This window comes from Benincasa hispida, chromosome 3 (assembly GCF_009727055.1).
Source record: "Benincasa hispida cultivar B227 chromosome 3, ASM972705v1, whole genome shotgun sequence".
Taxonomy (NCBI): domain Eukaryota; kingdom Viridiplantae; phylum Streptophyta; class Magnoliopsida; order Cucurbitales; family Cucurbitaceae; genus Benincasa; species Benincasa hispida.
In genome coordinates, this window is record NC_052351.1 from 3,888,531 (window position 1) to 3,906,733 (window position 18,203).

Below are 18,203 nucleotides of genomic sequence, written 5' to 3' on the forward strand. Positions count from 1 at the left end.
GTTCTCAAGATTCCAATCTCCAAAATCTCTCCTCAGTCAGCTTCACTTCTAGTGGATGACGACTAGGAACCCAAAACAAAATGAAGGCAGATTAAATCTTTGCCCTAAAGCTTACACCTAACCAATGGGCACTCTAAAACAACCAAATTGCCAAAAACTTAACCAACAACATATCCGGTGACAAAACAACAACGGTGGCTAGGGGCTGGACGACGCAGGACGGCTGCGAACGACGACTGAGGGTTGAATGTACTCGAGCGGTGTGGATGAACAGCGGTCAATTGGCTCCTGTGGTGGTGAAACCGAACAGCAGGGCACAAAGGGCCGAACGGCAAGCAGCTGGCTGACCTAGAACGCGAAAGGCGGTTGGGTAAATGACTGGAAGTGTCACACCCTGCCCCGAGCCCGCCTTCTAAGCCCGAGGAGAGGCACGACGGACCAAAGATACCACCCTTTTGTGATACCTACTGCCCATCTGAACCTCTTTCCTCTCAGTAAACTTTAAGTCAAGGAGATAAACAACAACTGATTGAGTAGGCCCATTCTATTACAATAATGTAATGTTTATACAACTGCAAGACTTAACTATAAAGTTTACAACAACAATTCTTAAAACCCCGAAAGTGTGACTATGGCTTGTGGCAGACCTAGACCTTAGCAGTACCCTAGAACTCCTCATCTTTCGCTACCTGGGAAGAAAAACATGAAAGGAAAGAATGAGCTTCACAAAGCTAAGTGAGTGGTAAGCAACTTCTAAAGTATATTTCAACTCATAAATAACAAGCATATCATATATACGAGGTTCATACTAAAATCTCCACTTTGAATGAGTCTGGTCTCAACTTCTATCTACCTGCACGGTAGATAGTTAAACTGATAACTACTTAGAATGAGTCTATTCTCTACCTACACACAGTAGATAGTTAACTGTTACTAATTGTAAACGCTTACTCTTTTGTGTTCCCTTTTTGTTCCCTATGTCTCCTAGCTGCACATAGCTCCCCGTTCATGGGCTCAGAAGCTAGGCCTATTGGCCCTTTGACCATCCCATACGAGGTTCCTCCCACAGGCTCAGGAACTTGACCTCTCGATCCCCTGGCCATCCTGTAAAGTTCCATTGGGGGCTCAGGAACTAGGTCTATTGACCCCCTGACCATCCCGATCATATAATCTTATTTTCATGCTATTTACTCATTCATAACATAAGCATATACATATACTCTAAAAGATATGCTTTAAGGCTTAAGGGAAATAACCACTTACCTTGATAAGATAGGAACCTTTCTTTCTAGAAGTTTCTTGATCACCTCGGGCTTCCTTTTGAACCCTTAAAATCTTAGCTCATAATACCTTGTGGTTTGAACGGAATCATTAACGAAGGAACTCTAAACAAAGAGCATCCATGAGCACATTCGGATCTTTTCGATTTCATTGTGACCGAAATACAACATATACGTTCTAACAGATAATTGTGCAAATTAACACTAATTAACGACATACTTCTATAAATAAAACACAAAGGAGAGAGTTCTCATACTAGTTGAAGACTCTTTTCAAACGTTAAACTCAAAGCAACTGAAGAACCTCTACACGAACTATCACCCAGCAAATCAGTCGGCTGCGGTAATACGATCATCTACATGAATGGAAGTAACACGAACAGTCACGAACAAGTAGACAACGAGGATGACACCACCAGTTGGAGCCTTTGGTATTCTTAGAGTGAGAATCCAAAGTGTGGTCTTTGATGAATTTGGTAGAGGTAGGAGGAAGAACCTCTAAGCAAGTGGGAGAGAAAGAGCTATCATATAGTAGAGATGCTTATCGTTTAGATGAAGTTACACGATCGTGTAGGTTTTACTAAGCGATCGTTTAATAAAAGGTAGATGATCGTTTAGAAAATGTAGCATGTTATGCGATTGTTTAGGAAAGCTAATCGATCGTTTAGGAAAAGGCAAGCGATCGTTTAGGCGTTGGTGTGTGATCGTTTAGACAATGAGCTACTATCATATAGGCTCTCAAGCTAGGCGACCGATACGTTTTCACACCGATTGTGAATTTTCAAACCATTTTACCAAATGAAAACAATTTTTATTTTATTCATCGGTTACCATAACCAAATGCAGCTGCTCCCACTAACGCATGATTGAGGAGAATAAAATGGCCAATTATCTCATAATTAACCAATTTAATAATTAATGAATATAATCATATTATATTCCTACCCTATAGTTTGATATCACATATCTACTATAGTAATTTCTCCTCCACTTGATATAAATCATATTTATATTTAATTTCCTCCAAAATAATGTATCTCATACATTTAGTCAATTATATCATATATAATTAACCAGTTCAATTATATCATATATAATCGAACTCCCTCTTGTCAATTTGAACATTTCAAACTGACCCAAACACTGATTCTTGACTTTATCTAAGCTACCCAGGGGACCTAATGGACATATGACTCGAAGCTTCAACGGTATGTGAATAGCTAACTAAACTCTTTAGCCACGAGATCCATCATTCGTTAACTACTAGGCATTCCACTAAAGACCAAGATATATTTCTGTGTCCATCGGATATAACTAATCATGAGTACAATGACCCTTCACAGATGCTCGTAAGTACAGTTGAGCCAATTTACCGTTTCGCCCCTGTAGTTACATCTCACTCCTTAAGTACCACTGATTCCTCTAATGAATAATATAACATAGTTCAACTATGTGTGAACACCTCTCGAGCCAAGAAAAGGTGCGTGGCGCCACATTGTTCAATCCTTGGAATCAGCCCTTAAGGGAGCTATCTATCTACTTACCCCTGCCTCGGAGAAGAAGTGAATTCCATCTTGTGTAGCTGAGTTCCCAGCTTCCAAATCAGATGAATCCCCAAAATGGTAGGTTTGAATTGGCGACCTGGCCATTCACACCCATACAAATCAAAGGACCGCCCTCAATGGCAGGAGTTCCAAACTCACTCACGATTGAGGTCATGTTACCTATGGTCATCCTAGTGAAGTGAAGTCTCTGTCATGAACGGTATTATATAACGAGACGTTAACACTTTGTGGTCAGGTTTTATATAAACGCTTTGTATAGGAAGCCCCCGCTCGCATGTCCCCTACATGAATGATCAGGATCAGACCATCTGTGACAAGTCACAACACTTGTGACCATTCCATAAAGCGGGCCGCATTCGTAACGTTATCAGGATAAGATTTCCCTCCTATATCTATATACTACAGACCATTTTGGATATCACTCAAGACATGATCCACTTGTATGTTACCATATACATGCTTAAGTTACATACAGATAACTAGGGAATTTTTATTTATTGGTTTGTGGTAAAGCAAATAAAATATACAACTGAGCAAAATCAAGATGTGAAGTAAATATCATATATTATACAACACAAACGTTCGTACAAACTGTTTACAAACTACAGAACACGAGACTTTAGGGCATCAACCCCAACAATTAAATCATCAAGACTAGCCCAAGCTTACCCGAAAGCTCGACCCCTCTATCTTTTCCACTCTCTCCAGCCTGATTCCTTGGAGCTTCTTCTCTGACAGCCCTACCTTGAAAACTAGACTCTTAGAGCTTTCACGTGGCTTTGAAATCACTCCAAACGCACGAGTATTCTGGGAGAAATCCTCGTCCTAAGTTAATGCTACTTCCAGACTTCACTGTCCGACAACATCTACTCCTCTTGGAACTTCATGATCGACGCATGGTCTCACTCCCAATGCATGGTCTCCTTAAAATCCACTTTCTAACCCTCTTCCTAACATTCTTTGAAGAAGATTTAGCTTGTGAATGGAAGAGACATCTTGTGGTGGTATTTATAGGCCAAAGGAAATGATCCTTATCATCTTTACCATGTCTCAACGCAAGACACCTCCTATTTTGGGGTGTTTGCACCATGTTTTGCCACCACCTACTCCTTTGACATTCACTTACTCTCATGCCACACACCTACTTGAGTTGTCTTCCTCATGCATAAGACTTCCTTTGCATGAAACTTAATTTGTCCAGCTTCTATTAACTCAAGTCTAACCATCTCTCGGTACAACCATTTGTCCAAGTGAGCTCATCAAACTTGCGTAACGAAAGCCTCAGCACCGCTCCATCACTTAGTTCTTGCATCTATCGCTTAGCTCCAACGCCCCATCGTGTAGCTCAATCGTTTAGTAAACGATCTCGCTCTCAACGTTCTCGTGCATAGCCAATCGCTTAGCTGCCGCGCCTATGGTTTAGCTCCATCATTTAATACTGACGCCTTATCGTCTAATGCATCTGCCCATCGCTTAGCATCATCGCCTAGTGCATACGTCTATCGCGTAACGTCCATCGCTTAGTATTCCGCCTATCGTGTACCGCGTTTACTCATCGTATAGCTTATCGCTTAGCGCCCGCGCATCGTTTAATGCTTAATGCTATCATCTAGCGCTATCATCCAACTTCTACGTTTATCGTCTAGCGCTTACACTGATTGTGTAGTGTCTTTGCCTATTATATAGCTTGATCATCTAGCGCATCACTTCTCATCGTTTAACGTTGTGCGCATCTTCATGATCGTCTAGCGCATTGCTGAGCTCCGCGCATTTGCTATACGATTGCCTACCTCATCATCTACCTCATCGTGTAGCGCTGCTCATTTGCTACACGATCGTCTCCTAGTGCCTTGCGCTCAATATCTCGCTCTTTCCGCTTTCACTCACACATTCTCAACTCATGGGCGACTTTAGGCAATGCCTTTTGCCAATGCCTCAGCCAATCATGCGTTCAACCTCACAAGCTCTCGCATGGTTGCCTTCGGCTTCATACTACAATTAGCCTCATCTCATGTGTTAATGTTTGCTAACACCCAATGCATGGTTCCTTTTGGCTTCATACTTAGCTAAATTCCACTAGTAAAAGCTTATCTCCAAACTACTCAAGGAAAATCTATTCAACACTTAGTAATTTCCTTCTCTCCAACATAGGATTTAACTTATACTTAGTTAATTCTCTTAATTACCTGTTTAAGTAGGGAAATTGAAATTCGGGTTTCACAGGAAACCTGCAACTAGCGCGAATGAAGGCGCTCACGGCTGGATCCCTTCCGATCTGGCGCAGCGCGGTTTCCTGCAACGAGTCCAATCGACGATGCGGACAATCGGGCTTCACAACTAGCAGAGACTGGCTCGAACCGAGTGGTGGACGAGGCGTGTTACAATGGCTAGCTTAGATTGGACAGTGAGGGAGGGGTGCTCGGGAGGGTTGCAGCGAGGGAGAGACGCGAGAGAGAAGGGCGTTCGGCGAGGGTTGTAGAGAGGGGGATACTTTTTTTTTTTAAAGAAAATGAAAAATAAAATAAAATAAAAGTTTAATTGATTTTACTTTATATTATTTTTTTTCTTTTATTCTTTCCTTTAGACACACCCAACTATAAATGTATGTGTATATATATATATAATCCTTTCCTCTTCCTCTTCAAAACCAAATTCCAAAATTAAAAGTCAATTTCCCAATTTAAATTAAATCTCAATAATCAAAAATTGAATTTCCAAAATTCCAAAAATGTCCTCAAATATTAGAAGATACTGAAATTATATTATGAACAAAATTTTGGGATGTTACATTTTAACTAAGTGATTGTTTAGTTTGCCCAAAAACAACAATTTTGATTAAGATTTATTAAACACTTTAACAAACGTTAACCAATAATTGCATGCTTGTAACAAATCTATCTAATTCACCTTTCCATGTCAGTTCCCAAGTAGGGATGTTACATTTCCGTCAACTTAAATACCCCGGCTTAGACAAAACTAGCTTTAAACAAAAGGTCTCTTATAGATACATTTTAATCTTTTAATTAAGATCAATTTAATCCTATTAAACTGATTAAAAGACTAAACTTAATTTCTAATCCCATTAGAAATATGATCTTAGGTCTATGTGAATCATATTTCAAAACTATTTTAAAAATGATTTTAACCTAAGGTTTGCATGCAATTTTGAATGATCAATTTTAATTCCTAATTTTATTTAATTATAACTATTATAAACAAATGAAAAAAATTAAAACCATACAATTTCATTCATTGACATACTTAGTGAATTATAACTATTATAAATTACCTAAGTTAGTGTCATGCTTCATGCAATTTCATTTCATTACTAACATATATAATATTCATATAATAAGGTAATGAAATATTCAATATCATTCAACCATACAAACATCTATACTATATAATATAACTTTTATAATATAAATGATGCATGTATATGTCATTAATGCATGCATGCATATATTATAACATTTATATTATATGATGTATGAGCATGCTATAAAAATTAAATCATACAATTATATATATATATATTATAACATCTATAATATAAATGATGCATGAAATTAAATACATAACCTATGGTGAGACTTTTACTATATGACATACATTATGACATATAATAATAAATATAAACCATACATCACATGCATAATTTACATACAATTAAAGGACCGGGTTGGACACCTAAAACAAATAAATAAATCTAATTATTACAAAAAAAGTCAGTTGGTTCGAAATAGGTGAATCAAGCCTTGAACTGCTCAAACTAGCCACAACTGGTCCAAAAGAACCAAAACTAGCCGAATCGGAGAACCCGCGAACTGAACGAGACTAATAAATTAACCACGAACTACATGCAAATCGGAGTTAGACCACGCTTCTTCTCCATAGGCATCGTGACGCTACAGAGATTGACTTTCGTTCGCCGCACTGTAGCGTCGCGACTCTAGGGCACAACGCAACGACGTACTGTACAGTCCCCATTATACAGTTTTGAACTCCTTCGAAACGCATATTTAATTTACAAATATAGCAAATTTAATTTTGAATTTTGAATTTTCAAATATTTAGATTTATATATTATCTTGATTTTCAAAATTCAAATTTTCAATAGGAATATTTACAAATATAGGAAAATAAACAAAAATATTTACAAATATAACAAAATTTTACTGTCTATCACGGTCTATCACAAATAGACTGTGATATTTTACTACTATTTGTAAATATTTTCAACAGTTTTGTCATTTAAAATAATTTTCCTTTTCAATATGTATATATAAATATTTTTTGAAATTTGAATTTTAAATTTTGCAAAATACATTTTATATATTTTTTAAATTCACCTTTTTAAAATTTTTCTGATATACGAAACCAATTATAATTTTATTTAAATATAAATTTTGTTTATTAAGATATTTATTTAGGTTCCTTTAATATTTTTACAACCACAACATCTATATAATAATATAATTGAGTTAGATTTGAGACTACATCATTTAAAATTTAAAACAAATGACTTAAGAAATAATATCGTAAATCAAATTTCAGCAACATATGAATGATAGAAATAATTGTATTATAGATATTAATTTTACATTGGGACTTATGTGTATTCGATTGTTTAAATATTTGATAACTATTTTTTATACTTTAATGCATGCTATATATCTTTTTATTTTATATAATTAGATTATATTTAATCTATAAAATATGGAAAAAGATGTAAGGAAAAAAATACAAGAAACAAGAAATAGTTATCAAACAAGTTTCTGTTATTGTTTCTTTTTTTTAAAGAAAAATGAAACATGAATAATTATCAAACATATTCCTATTTTTTGTTTTCAAAAAAAAGGAAAGAGGAAACAAGAAACAAGAAATGAGAAACAAAAAATATTGAATGTTATCAAATTGGCCCGAACGAATCTATTTCATAAATCCAAAAATTTTGGATAGATCTATCACATAGCTCATGATAGAATGCCTCAGTCTTCTTGGTCTTTGATTCATACAAGATTAAATGATTCATCGTAGAATCAAGACACAAGATCTTTCCATCTTTAAAAATTTAGATGAGTTGGAGAAGATTATATTTACTAGACACCTTAATGCATCATCCCAGCAATGGGTATAACAAATTCATCGGTCCATGAATAATCTTGTTCCATCTTCATATTCCACACATGAAAGCGGTAAATTTTAGTGTTGAGACAAGAGGCATATAGACTGCCGTTAAAGAACTGAATTTCAAAACAACAAAGAAAAGCTTGTTTTTGCCCGATTTGGAGAAGAGAAATTTCTTCAAATTTCTCATCTTCTACATCAAAACATAAAATGAAACTTCTATCATGATGTCGAAAGAAATGGCATGCTTTCCAATAAAATCCGAATAAGACCACTAGTCCATTTCCCATAACTACTTGCTCCAAATGTGAAAATGTAAGCTACAAATAAGCCCTTTGGTGTCTCTCTCGGAGGTCTAACTATTTTGTATTAGGGCTATGTAACATTCCGGGCCTAGGATTCAGACCTGGATTCGAAATCCGGATTCGGTTCTGATGGCCTCGACATTCTCCTGCGACCTCACCCAACATAGAATTGCTCCAAGCTAAGCACGCTTAACTTTAGAGTTCATATGATTGAGCTATCGAAAAACTTTGGAGTTCCTATAATTGAGCCACGGAAAAGGAAGGTGCACCTTGTTGGTATATGTAGTAACTTAATATACTTTCAACTTTCATGTCCTCATGATCCATTTCATTCGGATGTAATACCACCTCTCCTAAACTTGGGTCGTTACAAGCTAAAACCAAATCTGTTAGTAATATTCACATAAGTAAGGATTGGCCACACCATAATCATGTGAAGGAAGGATGTATTCCTTTGTTATTAGATTTAGTATCAAAACACAAGCTTTCGTTTTTTTTTTCCTCTTCTATCCACAAAACAAAAATAGCCCATTACAAGAATTGACATTTTCAATTGTGGAGAAACGAGGATGGAGGGTAAATGAAGCAACAATACAACTCTTCCCTTTTTTCAAAGGTATGGAATCAAAGTCAATAGACTCAATACAATGGAGCTTATTCGGATGATGAGAAAAAAATATGGGCAAATAAAACCTTCAAATTTGGAACAAACTTACAACTCAAAATCAAATTGTTCCAAGCTTTACAAACCAGCCTACAAATAGCCAAAATAGGGATGGGAAGTTTAGAGAAAATTAGGTCAAGAATATGAGATGGAAGCTCTAAATTAATAATATCAATCATCTTCCTCATCTCGCAATTTAGGCTTAGTTTTTTTTTGGAAGAAAAACATCGCAAGTGATGTGATTTTTGGTCAATGAACTAATCCTGGAACCATGGATTTAGGAAGATTTCAAATATTTGAAATCAATTCTGTTGTTTGGAAAAAAAGAAAATCAGTTTTGGAAGGATTTAAAAATTTTCCTTTGCAGCCAATTTTGAATTCTCTTAAATCTGTATTTTTTAACTTTTTTTACTATTTAAAGGATGATCATATATATATTAGGAGATAATTCTGTTGGTGTTCCACACCCATCTTTATTGTATGATTTTTACAACTTTTGTAATGACAAAATTTTAAAATATTTTTTCTCTTTCAGAGTACAACAATTGGGAAGGAGAGATTTGAACAACGACCACGGATTACTATTATATTTAGATGTCAATTGAGCTATGCTCGCTTTGACATTTTATTTAACTAACTATAACACGGTATTATTATCTCATAACTTAAACATTCTTTCATTTTCTTTATTCTTAGGAATAATTTATATAAAACTAGCAAAATGCAATTTAATACTCCAAGATGTATATAATATATAGAAGAAAAACATATTGTACAAATATGAAATAAAATAAAATAACAATATTTATTACTCAAAAAGTTTATTTATTTATTTTTTTTGTTTATTTTATCTTATAAGCTAGCAAACTCTCAATATGACAACATCACAAAAATTAACAAAAATAAGGATGATGAAATAAAAAATCCGACACAGCTTTTAGTCTTTAAATTTTGAGTTTGATTGCAGTTTAATTCATGTGTTTTAAAATACTACAATTATATCATTAAAGTTTGAGGTTTTTTTCAATTTAGTCCATAGGTTCCAAAACTTACACTCTTAGTCTAAATTTTAGGCTAAATACTCACTTTAGTCTTTGGTATAATATCTATTAATTGATGTAAAATAATTATGAAGTGAATTTTTAAAGTTAATTTTAGTAGTAATGAAAATAAATAATGAAATCTAATTAATTGTAATTCTTTTAGTTCTTTTAAATTAATTAATAGACATTAACATATAAGACTAAAAGTGAATATTTAATGAAAATCGAGGTTAAAAATACAAATATTGAAACTTAAGAACCAATTTGAAACAAAACCTACATTTCAAGGGTAGAATTGTAATATTTGAAAATTTATCGACTAAATTTAAGATCAAACTCAAAAAGTAAGGATTAACATTTTACAATTTAGAGATCAAATAGAAGTTAGACTCAAAATCTAAGGACCGAAATATATTTGTTTTCCCTTTTAATATATTTGGGTGTGTAGAAACAATACACATTAAATATAAGGGGGACATTAAGACATGGATTATCTTAAGACTATAATAATCACTTATTGTGATAGTAGATGCTATTTTGTAGTCTCCAATTAACTACCGTAACACTATTTCAAAGTTTCATTTGCTATTGTATTTACTATTTGTTACAATTTTTATTATTTTACTTCATCATTTTTTTATTCTTTGTTGTAGTGTTTACTATTTCTTTCTCAAATTAAAATAGTTTATACCTCAAATACATACTATTATAATCCAAGCTAAAATAGTTTACATCCTAAATATAAATTATTATAATTTAACTGCAATAATCTAGAACTATAATGATCAATTCGTCCCAAACATTCCATAAGGTTAAAAGGAATAATGTACTAAAAAAATTAAAGGAATAGAACAAAAAATGACAATTTCACAACGCAACGTGTCTTTCAAATTCTGATGGCTAGCTACCCCAAATTGATTTTTTTTTCTCCTTTTTGAGTTCCCCAAAATTGAATTATTCATATACTATATTATTATATTCTCATAAAATATATATATTAAAAAAAAACTGAATAATTCTTATCCATTCCAATCCATTTCTCTCAAAGTTACAAACCGCCCCTTCTCCCACCCCCAACAAAAAAAAAAAAAAAAATAAATAATAAAACAGAAAATATTTTTTAAAAAAAAGAGGGTGGAAGAAGAGAGTTCTGCAAATTTCAATCATCCACATCAACAGGGTATTGAAGATTCAGATTTTCCGACCCAATCCCTTTTTTTCTCCATTTCTCATCGGCGATTTTGTTCAAGCATCGATCTCACCGGGTATTTATGATTTTCTACTTGGATCATTTGACTGCATGCTTCAATCATTGAGAATAACAAAAATCTTCGATTTGATTACGTTTTCTTTCCCATTTTGTTTCTGGGTTGTTTCTTTTGAATTCTTCCAATCTTTAGCAATCCTGTTTATTTGGGTATAGATGTTGATTGAGCGTATTTTTCGAATTCTTCTCCAGATTATACAGGAACCCTCTTCCTGTTAGCGATTCATTATTATAGGAAACTTTTGAGCTTAGTTGTATTGTATCTGAATGTATCTACCACATTTAATGTTTGAATGTTGGGAGGATGTAATTTTCTGGGGCTTTTCTCATTTTGTAAATTATGTTTCCATTTCACCCGATGGAAGAGTCCCAAAGTTTTGCTTGTATTAGAGCTGAGGAAACTTTAGGGAGGAAATAATAGAAATTTCAAGTCAATTCTGGTTGCTAATTTTTCTCGTCATTGGAATGATCGCATCTGAGGTTTTGAAAAACTCTTCCAATTTCGTTTTCCTTGGACTGAGTCGCTTTTGGCATGTAATCCTCCAATTAAATTCAAATTATACTTTATTCTACCCTATCTTTTTTCCAATTACTAATATTATGTGTTCATTATCAGAAGAAACGTTACTGTAAATTTATATCTTTTTAGAATTGTGTGTATCTGTGTGTGTTTTTGTTGGGTTAAATTATTCAAGCGGCTTGTTGAACCATAGGATTTGTTGGATGATCGTCTATTACTGGCGGAGCAATGAATAATCGCACAATGGAACTTGGGAGGCCTGGCTCAGGTGGTATCCTTACTAAAATTCAAGAATCAAACTATATATGAACCGTTTAAACTATTTTCTACACATGCATAAATTTTATCTCTTGTGGCCTTGAAAATAATGTTAGGCCTTTTATTGTCTTGTGCAGGCAAAAGAAGATTAAGGGACCTATTGCTTCTAAAGGATAATCGCTTTTGTGCAGATTGTCGCGCTGCAGATCCTAAATGGGCGTAAGTTTTGTTCAATGGCTTGCCAAACTGAATGAAATGTTATACCCTGCTGGAGAACTAGGAATTATTAGCTAAGGATGTGAATGAAAGGACATAATGATTACATTGTAGGCAGATTATTGAATTGGATTTAGATATATTGTATCTTAGTTTCCTGTTCTGCTAAACAGGCCTTTTCTTTTAATCTCAATAACAGTAGGAGGATGTTCTTTTGCAGGTCAGCAAATATTGGAGTTTTTATATGCTTGAAATGTTGTGGTGTTCACAGAAGCCTTGGTACACATATATCAAAGGTGAAAAAAAAAATGGTTGTTGGTTCCACATTATGTGGAAAGGTTATCACCTGATATGCACCAGTCAACAATTATCGCATGAGAATAATTCTTTTCTCCCGCAATTTTTATTTCTCAATAAATTTCCAAGCATATTGAAGCTCCTCCATTGGGGAGGTGGGCTTGAATTTGACTTTCAAAATTTCTTTGGTTTTCACTTCCAACGAACAGGCTATCTGTTGTGTAAAATATAAACATGCTGTCTATAATTCCTTTGTTTCTTACTTCCATGTATATCTCTTGCAAGATATTTTTCAAGTTCTTAATTTTCATTTTCTATTAACATTACAACAGTGTACATATTTTTCTAACATGGTTATTTGATTTGGACCAGGTGTTATCAGTGACGTTAGATGAATGGAATGATGATGAAATTGATGCCATGATAGAAGTTGGAGGAAATTCTTCTGCAAATGCTATTTATGAAGCCTTTATCCCTGAGGGATATTCAAAACCTGGACCAGATGCCACCCATGAACAACGTTCAAAATTTATCCGGTTAGAAATGATTGAATCACGGTGAAATGTATACATGTTAAGGGACTCTTGTTTTATTCATCTTCTCTATAGCGATGCACTTGTTGACTTGACTTGCCTTTTTTCTATTAAAGTTTAAGAACGAATACTTATTACATTTGTTATTTGTTTCTGGTCTTTTGTGGTATTATTTTTTCTGGTCCTTTATAGTTCCTTAAATTATCAGCATATTATTTTTTTTGGATAAGAAACAATTTCATTGATGTTTCAGCATATTACTCATCAGCATATTACTTTGAGGCATTGAATTCAATAGGCAGGCAATAGTCAACTATGTTAATAATTTCAACAGAAACCATTCAACTAATGGTCACTGCAAATAATTTCACACTTTGTGTGGTTCCTTTATTTATTTATTATGATTTTTTTTATTACAGGTCCAAATATGAACTTCAAGAATTTCTGAAACCAAGCTTGAGAATTTTATCATCCAACTCTGCCAAAAGCAATATTCAAGCAAGCTTTTCTGCAAAGATCATGAATAGTTTTCGTTCAAATTCTTCACAAAAATCAGTGAGCTCTTGCTATACCTTTTCGTTATTAGTTTTCCTTCAATTATATACCTTCATTAAGGAAAACAGCATCATCATAGGTCATTGTAATATTTCACACCTTTCTTCCTAAAATTAAGATTGGAGAAGAAATACCCCTTCATGCTTGGTTACCATATAAACATTTTTAGGGCATGTTTACTTTCTAATGTGGAAGTGTAAATTAGTTTTTGACTAATGGTAATGACTATCCAGCCTATAGTATAAGTTTCTTATTTTTTTATTTTAAAAATTTTATATTACTAAAACTCTGCTATCTCTGTAATTTAAAGCAATCACAGGAAGGTATGGTAGAATATATTGGATTATTGAAGGTCAAAGTGATTAAAGGAACAAACTTAGCTATCAGGGATATGATGTCGAGCGATCCTTATGTAGTCATGACTCTTGGACAACAGGTTAGTAGTTTTCTCACTAATTTTCCTTGTGAACATCTATTTGTACATTGTTGCCATAGATTTTGATCACGTTAATAAGTGATGATTGTGATATTCTATCACCTTGGTGTAGATGATAACATTATGCTGTTTTTTCTTTTAGACTGTCCAGACAAGTGTAGTCAGGAGCAACTTGAATCCTGTGTGGAATGAGGAACTGACGCTATCTGTACCTCAAGGTTTTGGAACCATAAAGTTGGTAAGTCTTTCTAAAGCTCTTTCTACATGGTCTCCCATAATCATTCTAATCTTAACATAATAACTGAAGTTTGTTTCCCATCGATTAGTTTAACTACCATCTGGAGTTCTATCTTCTATCTATATTCAGTATGCATGAACCATTTTGTATGAGATGGTAATATACCTGTCATCTTGTCCGGATGGCAAGTGTGCTCTTAGATACTTGTCGATATCAGATCTAGCACACATCGGTTAGTGGAAGTAGTACCCATCTCCCAATTCTGGAAAAAAGGGCATATTGATATTTGGTTGAAAATTACCTGTTCCTCGAGTTATTTTATCTGCAACACACAATATAGGACATTCTCTGTTTGTTCAAATTTTAAGCCTAAAAAGCTGCCCCTTGCACTTAGTAATTTGGGATAACTGACATCTTATACGCCGGCCATTAGTATAGTAGCAAGACTGCCTATTCTATTGGTACTAACGTATCTTTCTTGCTATTGAAATCACGGTTTATGTGAATGGTACATATACATCTTGCTAATATGTATAACGTTATGTTAATTGCACAAGAGAATGCTAGAGGGAAATTTTAGTAATCTTCAAAGTTCAACAATCTCTTTACCTGGGTTTTCCTCTGCGGAAACCATGATCGCCATATGACCTGAAAGGTCATTTTCCTTTTATTTTCTGATGCATTACTGTGGTCCATGATGATCATATGACCTGAAAGATCATTTTCCTTTTATTGTCTGATGCATTACTGTGGTCTCCGGTGAAGTTCATTGCTCTCGGTTTGGCTATTATCTTTGATCTCTTATTACCAACAATTAGACTCGTTCTTTTTTTCTTTTTTCTGTTTTTTTTTCCTGGATACTTTCTGTTGTTTTGTCAGCTTCTCTTGTCCAAGCTCCTTTCGTGATGGCCTCTCTCCCTCTCTCCACTTCTCTTTTTTTTATTGCCCACTTGTACTCTTTAGTCAAATTGACAAATCGTAGCTTGCTGATTTATTAGAATTAATGTGGCATCTCCTCTAATTATGATGCACATGACAAATTAATCCATCACATTTCACATATCATATGTGTCTGCAATGCAAACACATCAATGGGGGTGACACAACTCTACTTTGTCAAAATCTACTGTAATTGTTATTGACATTACTCTACTTGTCACCAAATTGCAGCAAGTATATGATTACGACACATTTTCAGCAGACGACATAATGGGAGAAGCAGAGATTGATCTCCAGCCCTTGATAACATCCGCGATGGCATTTGGAGATGCTGGAATGTTTTCAAACATGCAAATTGGAAAATGGCTGAAATCGCACGATAATGCTCTCATAACCGATAGCACCGTTAATATTGTTGATGGGAAGGTGAAGCAAGAGATAGCTCTCAAGCTTCAAAATGTGGAATCAGGAGAACTAGATCTAGAGCTAGAATGGATGGCTCTTGAACAATAGGTACATATAAATCCCTCCCAATTTTATTAAAATACGAGTGGTTAGTTATTTGGTATAGTCATTGGTATTGTGTATTTTTTTTTCCTTTCTTTTATTTGTTTTTCTTCTCTATATTGGGCCGAAATTTTTGCCTATCCATACTTTGTGGTCAGTTGTTGTAATGCTTTCTGTTCTCAAAATCTGATCACTACTTTCACTTGGTTTGTCCTTGTTCTAACCTAAGTATTCACTACAACCCCATGAAATATGATGGTTTGAAAACCATTGGAGTTGAAACTCAACTTAAACCTCTGCATTTCAATTCTCAGTGTTCTTGTTTACGTTATGAGCTCTTTGATTTTCATGTTTTTGAAATTTGACTTCAATTTCACGTGTTTCTAATGATGTATAAAGATCATTACTAAATGAAAAACAAAATAGTTATCAATTGACTCAATTTTTTTTACTCGAAATTAAGTAACCATCATACTTAATAGAGCAAATTGCAAAAACCACCCTTGAAGTATGATAACGATTGTAATAACACTCTCAAACTTTGAAGTATAAAAATTGAGTTTTCAAACTTATATAAATTTTAAAATTTGATCCTTAAACTTATAATGGTTATAGAAATTATATTTCATAGGATAAAAATTGAACTCTCAAACTTTTATACAATCGTTACAATTTGCACCATGAAGTAAGTTTTAGAATCCAATTTTAAAACTGTGCATTAGTTTAAGGACTTAATTTTTATGATTTAAAGTTTGAAGGTACAATTAGAATTATCACCCTACTTTTAAGAGTGGCTTTTATAATTTATCTTAATAAAATATTGTTAACTAGCATTCATCACGATCACTGCTAAATCAATGTCCATCTGTCCCCAAAAGCTTCAACCTTCAGTTTATCATTCATTCTTTTGAGAAGGGAGAGTAATATATAACGAAATATAATAAAACTTCAAAATGATTCCATCAATAATCAGGTATAGTGTCTCTAATTATTTCAATTTCAAATCTTATAAGATTTGTTTGAAATACTGTTTAATATCTCCAGTCCCCACACGTTAACATAATTACATGTAAAATGTAGTAGAGAATATTATTTTCTTATGAGAGTAGAGATTCCCAACAAAAGAATTAATGACAATAAAATTATCTAATTTTTGATAATGAATATGACTTCTCATACAAAGTAAGAAAAAAATTAGAACCGGAGTTAAATTCTTTTTTTTAAAATATGTGATATTATTGTAAAGTAGAGGTGCCATAATTGTGATTATCATATTTATTTGTGATTATTATTTGTAGATAACGGCAATGATCTTTGATTTTTGACCTTATAAATGTAGAATAATGTAGAACCCACTAATAAAGTCACACCTGTAATTCCACAAGCCGCCGTCGCTACCAATAATGCATTTCTTACTCGTTTATCTCCACCGTCACGGTGGGTCCACCATCCCGGCGACTCGCTCGAATTCATCGTCTTCGGCAACGGCAATTCCACTTCCGGTGTGGGCGATGATATTCCTCCGAAAAACGATCGCATCTCCGGCGAAGATTTGTCTCCAGCCGGCGGAGGGCTCTGAAACTCCAATCCGTGCTCCGACGGCCGTATCTCCAGCGCTGCCGCGATCGCGACGATCAATGGCAAGAACGCGACGATCGCTGCCACTGATTTGATCGGAATCATGGTCGCTGATTCCTTAAGGGTGAAGCGAAGACTGGGGGTGGATTTGGTTGGCTATGGCTAGTGGTTGGATTATAAGGGGGAAAGGAAAAATAAAATTATGAAATAGGGAATTGATTGAAGAATGGGGAAAGAGTGATTGAGAGTTGTTAAAGGACAATGATGGGATGAAGATTGGGATTTGGCGTAGAGGGGAAGCATACCAAAGCGCTTTAAAATCTTTTTTCGTCTGTTTGGTAGTTTGGAAAAAAAAGGTTTGTGCAAAATGCCATAAGCTCAAGCATCGCATTTCTATGAGCCAAATAGAAACAACATTTTCCGGACGACCCATTTACAAAAGTCTTCATAATTAGTGATCCATCTCCATAGAATGATCACGATCGTATGAAATCTATCTAGTCTATAATTTTATTATTTTTTCATATAATTACCAAATAAAAACCAAAAGGTTGATTTTGTTTTATTTTGGTCTAAAATATATAGTTTTGATGTCTACTCTTTCAATAAATCTTAAAATTAATTCATTTAATTAGTTTATTATTGACATTTTTCAAAGAAATTGATCTCTATTAGCGGAAATGTATTCGTATTATCTTTTATCTTTTTATTGCATGAAAAGTATTACTATTATGTCACTAGGTTTGATAAAATTTGATTTTGGAACAAATTTAAGATTTATTAAATTGTTGGACTATAAATAGACAATTGAAAATATAGACTATCACTACAATAGAATGAAACTCAAATAACATAGACCAAAATGATGTTTT

At 34.0% G+C, this 18,203-nt stretch overlaps 2 protein-coding genes across 4 annotated transcripts; one reads left to right on the plus strand and one right to left on the minus strand.

Annotated features, from left to right (window-relative positions):
• Nucleotides 1–660: 660 nt before the first annotated feature.
• Nucleotides 661–17,787, minus strand: LOC120073270. Of its 3 annotated transcripts, none has more exons than XM_039026010.1 (2): nt 17,124–17,782; nt 661–689 (listed from the first exon to the last, which is right to left on the minus strand). In XM_039026010.1, exons 1-2 carry the CDS (start codon nt 17,434–17,436, stop codon nt 676–678), a joined length of 327 nt encoding a protein of 108 aa, XP_038881938.1. In that variant the 5' UTR covers nt 17,437–17,782; the 3' UTR covers nt 661–675. The 3 variants fall into 3 exon arrangements, 2 of the variants coding, with proteins under 2 accessions (XP_038881938.1, XP_038881937.1); XR_005480711.1 differs by lacking the exons at nt 661–689; nt 17,124–17,782 and adding exons at nt 14,314–14,629; nt 14,917–15,471; XM_039026009.1 differs by lacking the exon at nt 661–689 and adding an exon at nt 14,318–14,629 and having other exon boundaries at nt 17,124–17,787.
• On the plus strand, nt 11,022–16,060 carry LOC120073269 (ADP-ribosylation factor GTPase-activating protein AGD12-like). Its single transcript, XM_039026008.1, has 9 exons — nt 11,022–11,252; nt 11,968–12,042; nt 12,170–12,251; nt 12,469–12,544; nt 12,918–13,081; nt 13,498–13,633; nt 13,944–14,069; nt 14,212–14,307; nt 15,478–16,060. Exons 2-9 carry the CDS (start codon nt 12,003–12,005, stop codon nt 15,757–15,759), a joined length of 1,002 nt encoding a protein of 333 aa, XP_038881936.1. The 5' UTR covers nt 11,022–11,252; nt 11,968–12,002; the 3' UTR covers nt 15,760–16,060.
• Nucleotides 17,788–18,203: the final 416 nt, after the last annotated feature.

What these genes read in the sequence shown, in the direction of transcription:
- LOC120073269 (XM_039026008.1), top strand. Translation starts at nt 12,003, where the DNA reads ATGAATAATCGCACAATGGAACTTGGGAGGCCTGGCTCAG. An exon ending in GCTGCAGATCCTAAATGGGC is followed by an intron (nt 12,252 to 12,468) that starts GTAAGTTTTGTT and finishes GTTCTTTTGCAG; the next exon opens with GTCAGCAAATATTGGAGTTT. An exon ending in CAAATTCTTCACAAAAATCA is followed by an intron (nt 13,634 to 13,943) that starts GTGAGCTCTTGC and finishes TGTAATTTAAAG; the next exon opens with CAATCACAGGAAGGTATGGT.
- LOC120073270 (XM_039026009.1), bottom strand. Translation starts at nt 17,436, where the DNA reads ATGATTCCGATCAAATCAGTGGCAGCGATCGTCGCGTTCTTGCCATTG. An exon ending in GGCGGCTTGTGGAATTACAG is followed by an intron (nt 14,630 to 17,123) that starts GTGTGACTTTAT and finishes TGTGTGTTGCAG; the next exon opens with ATAAAATAACTCGAGGAACA.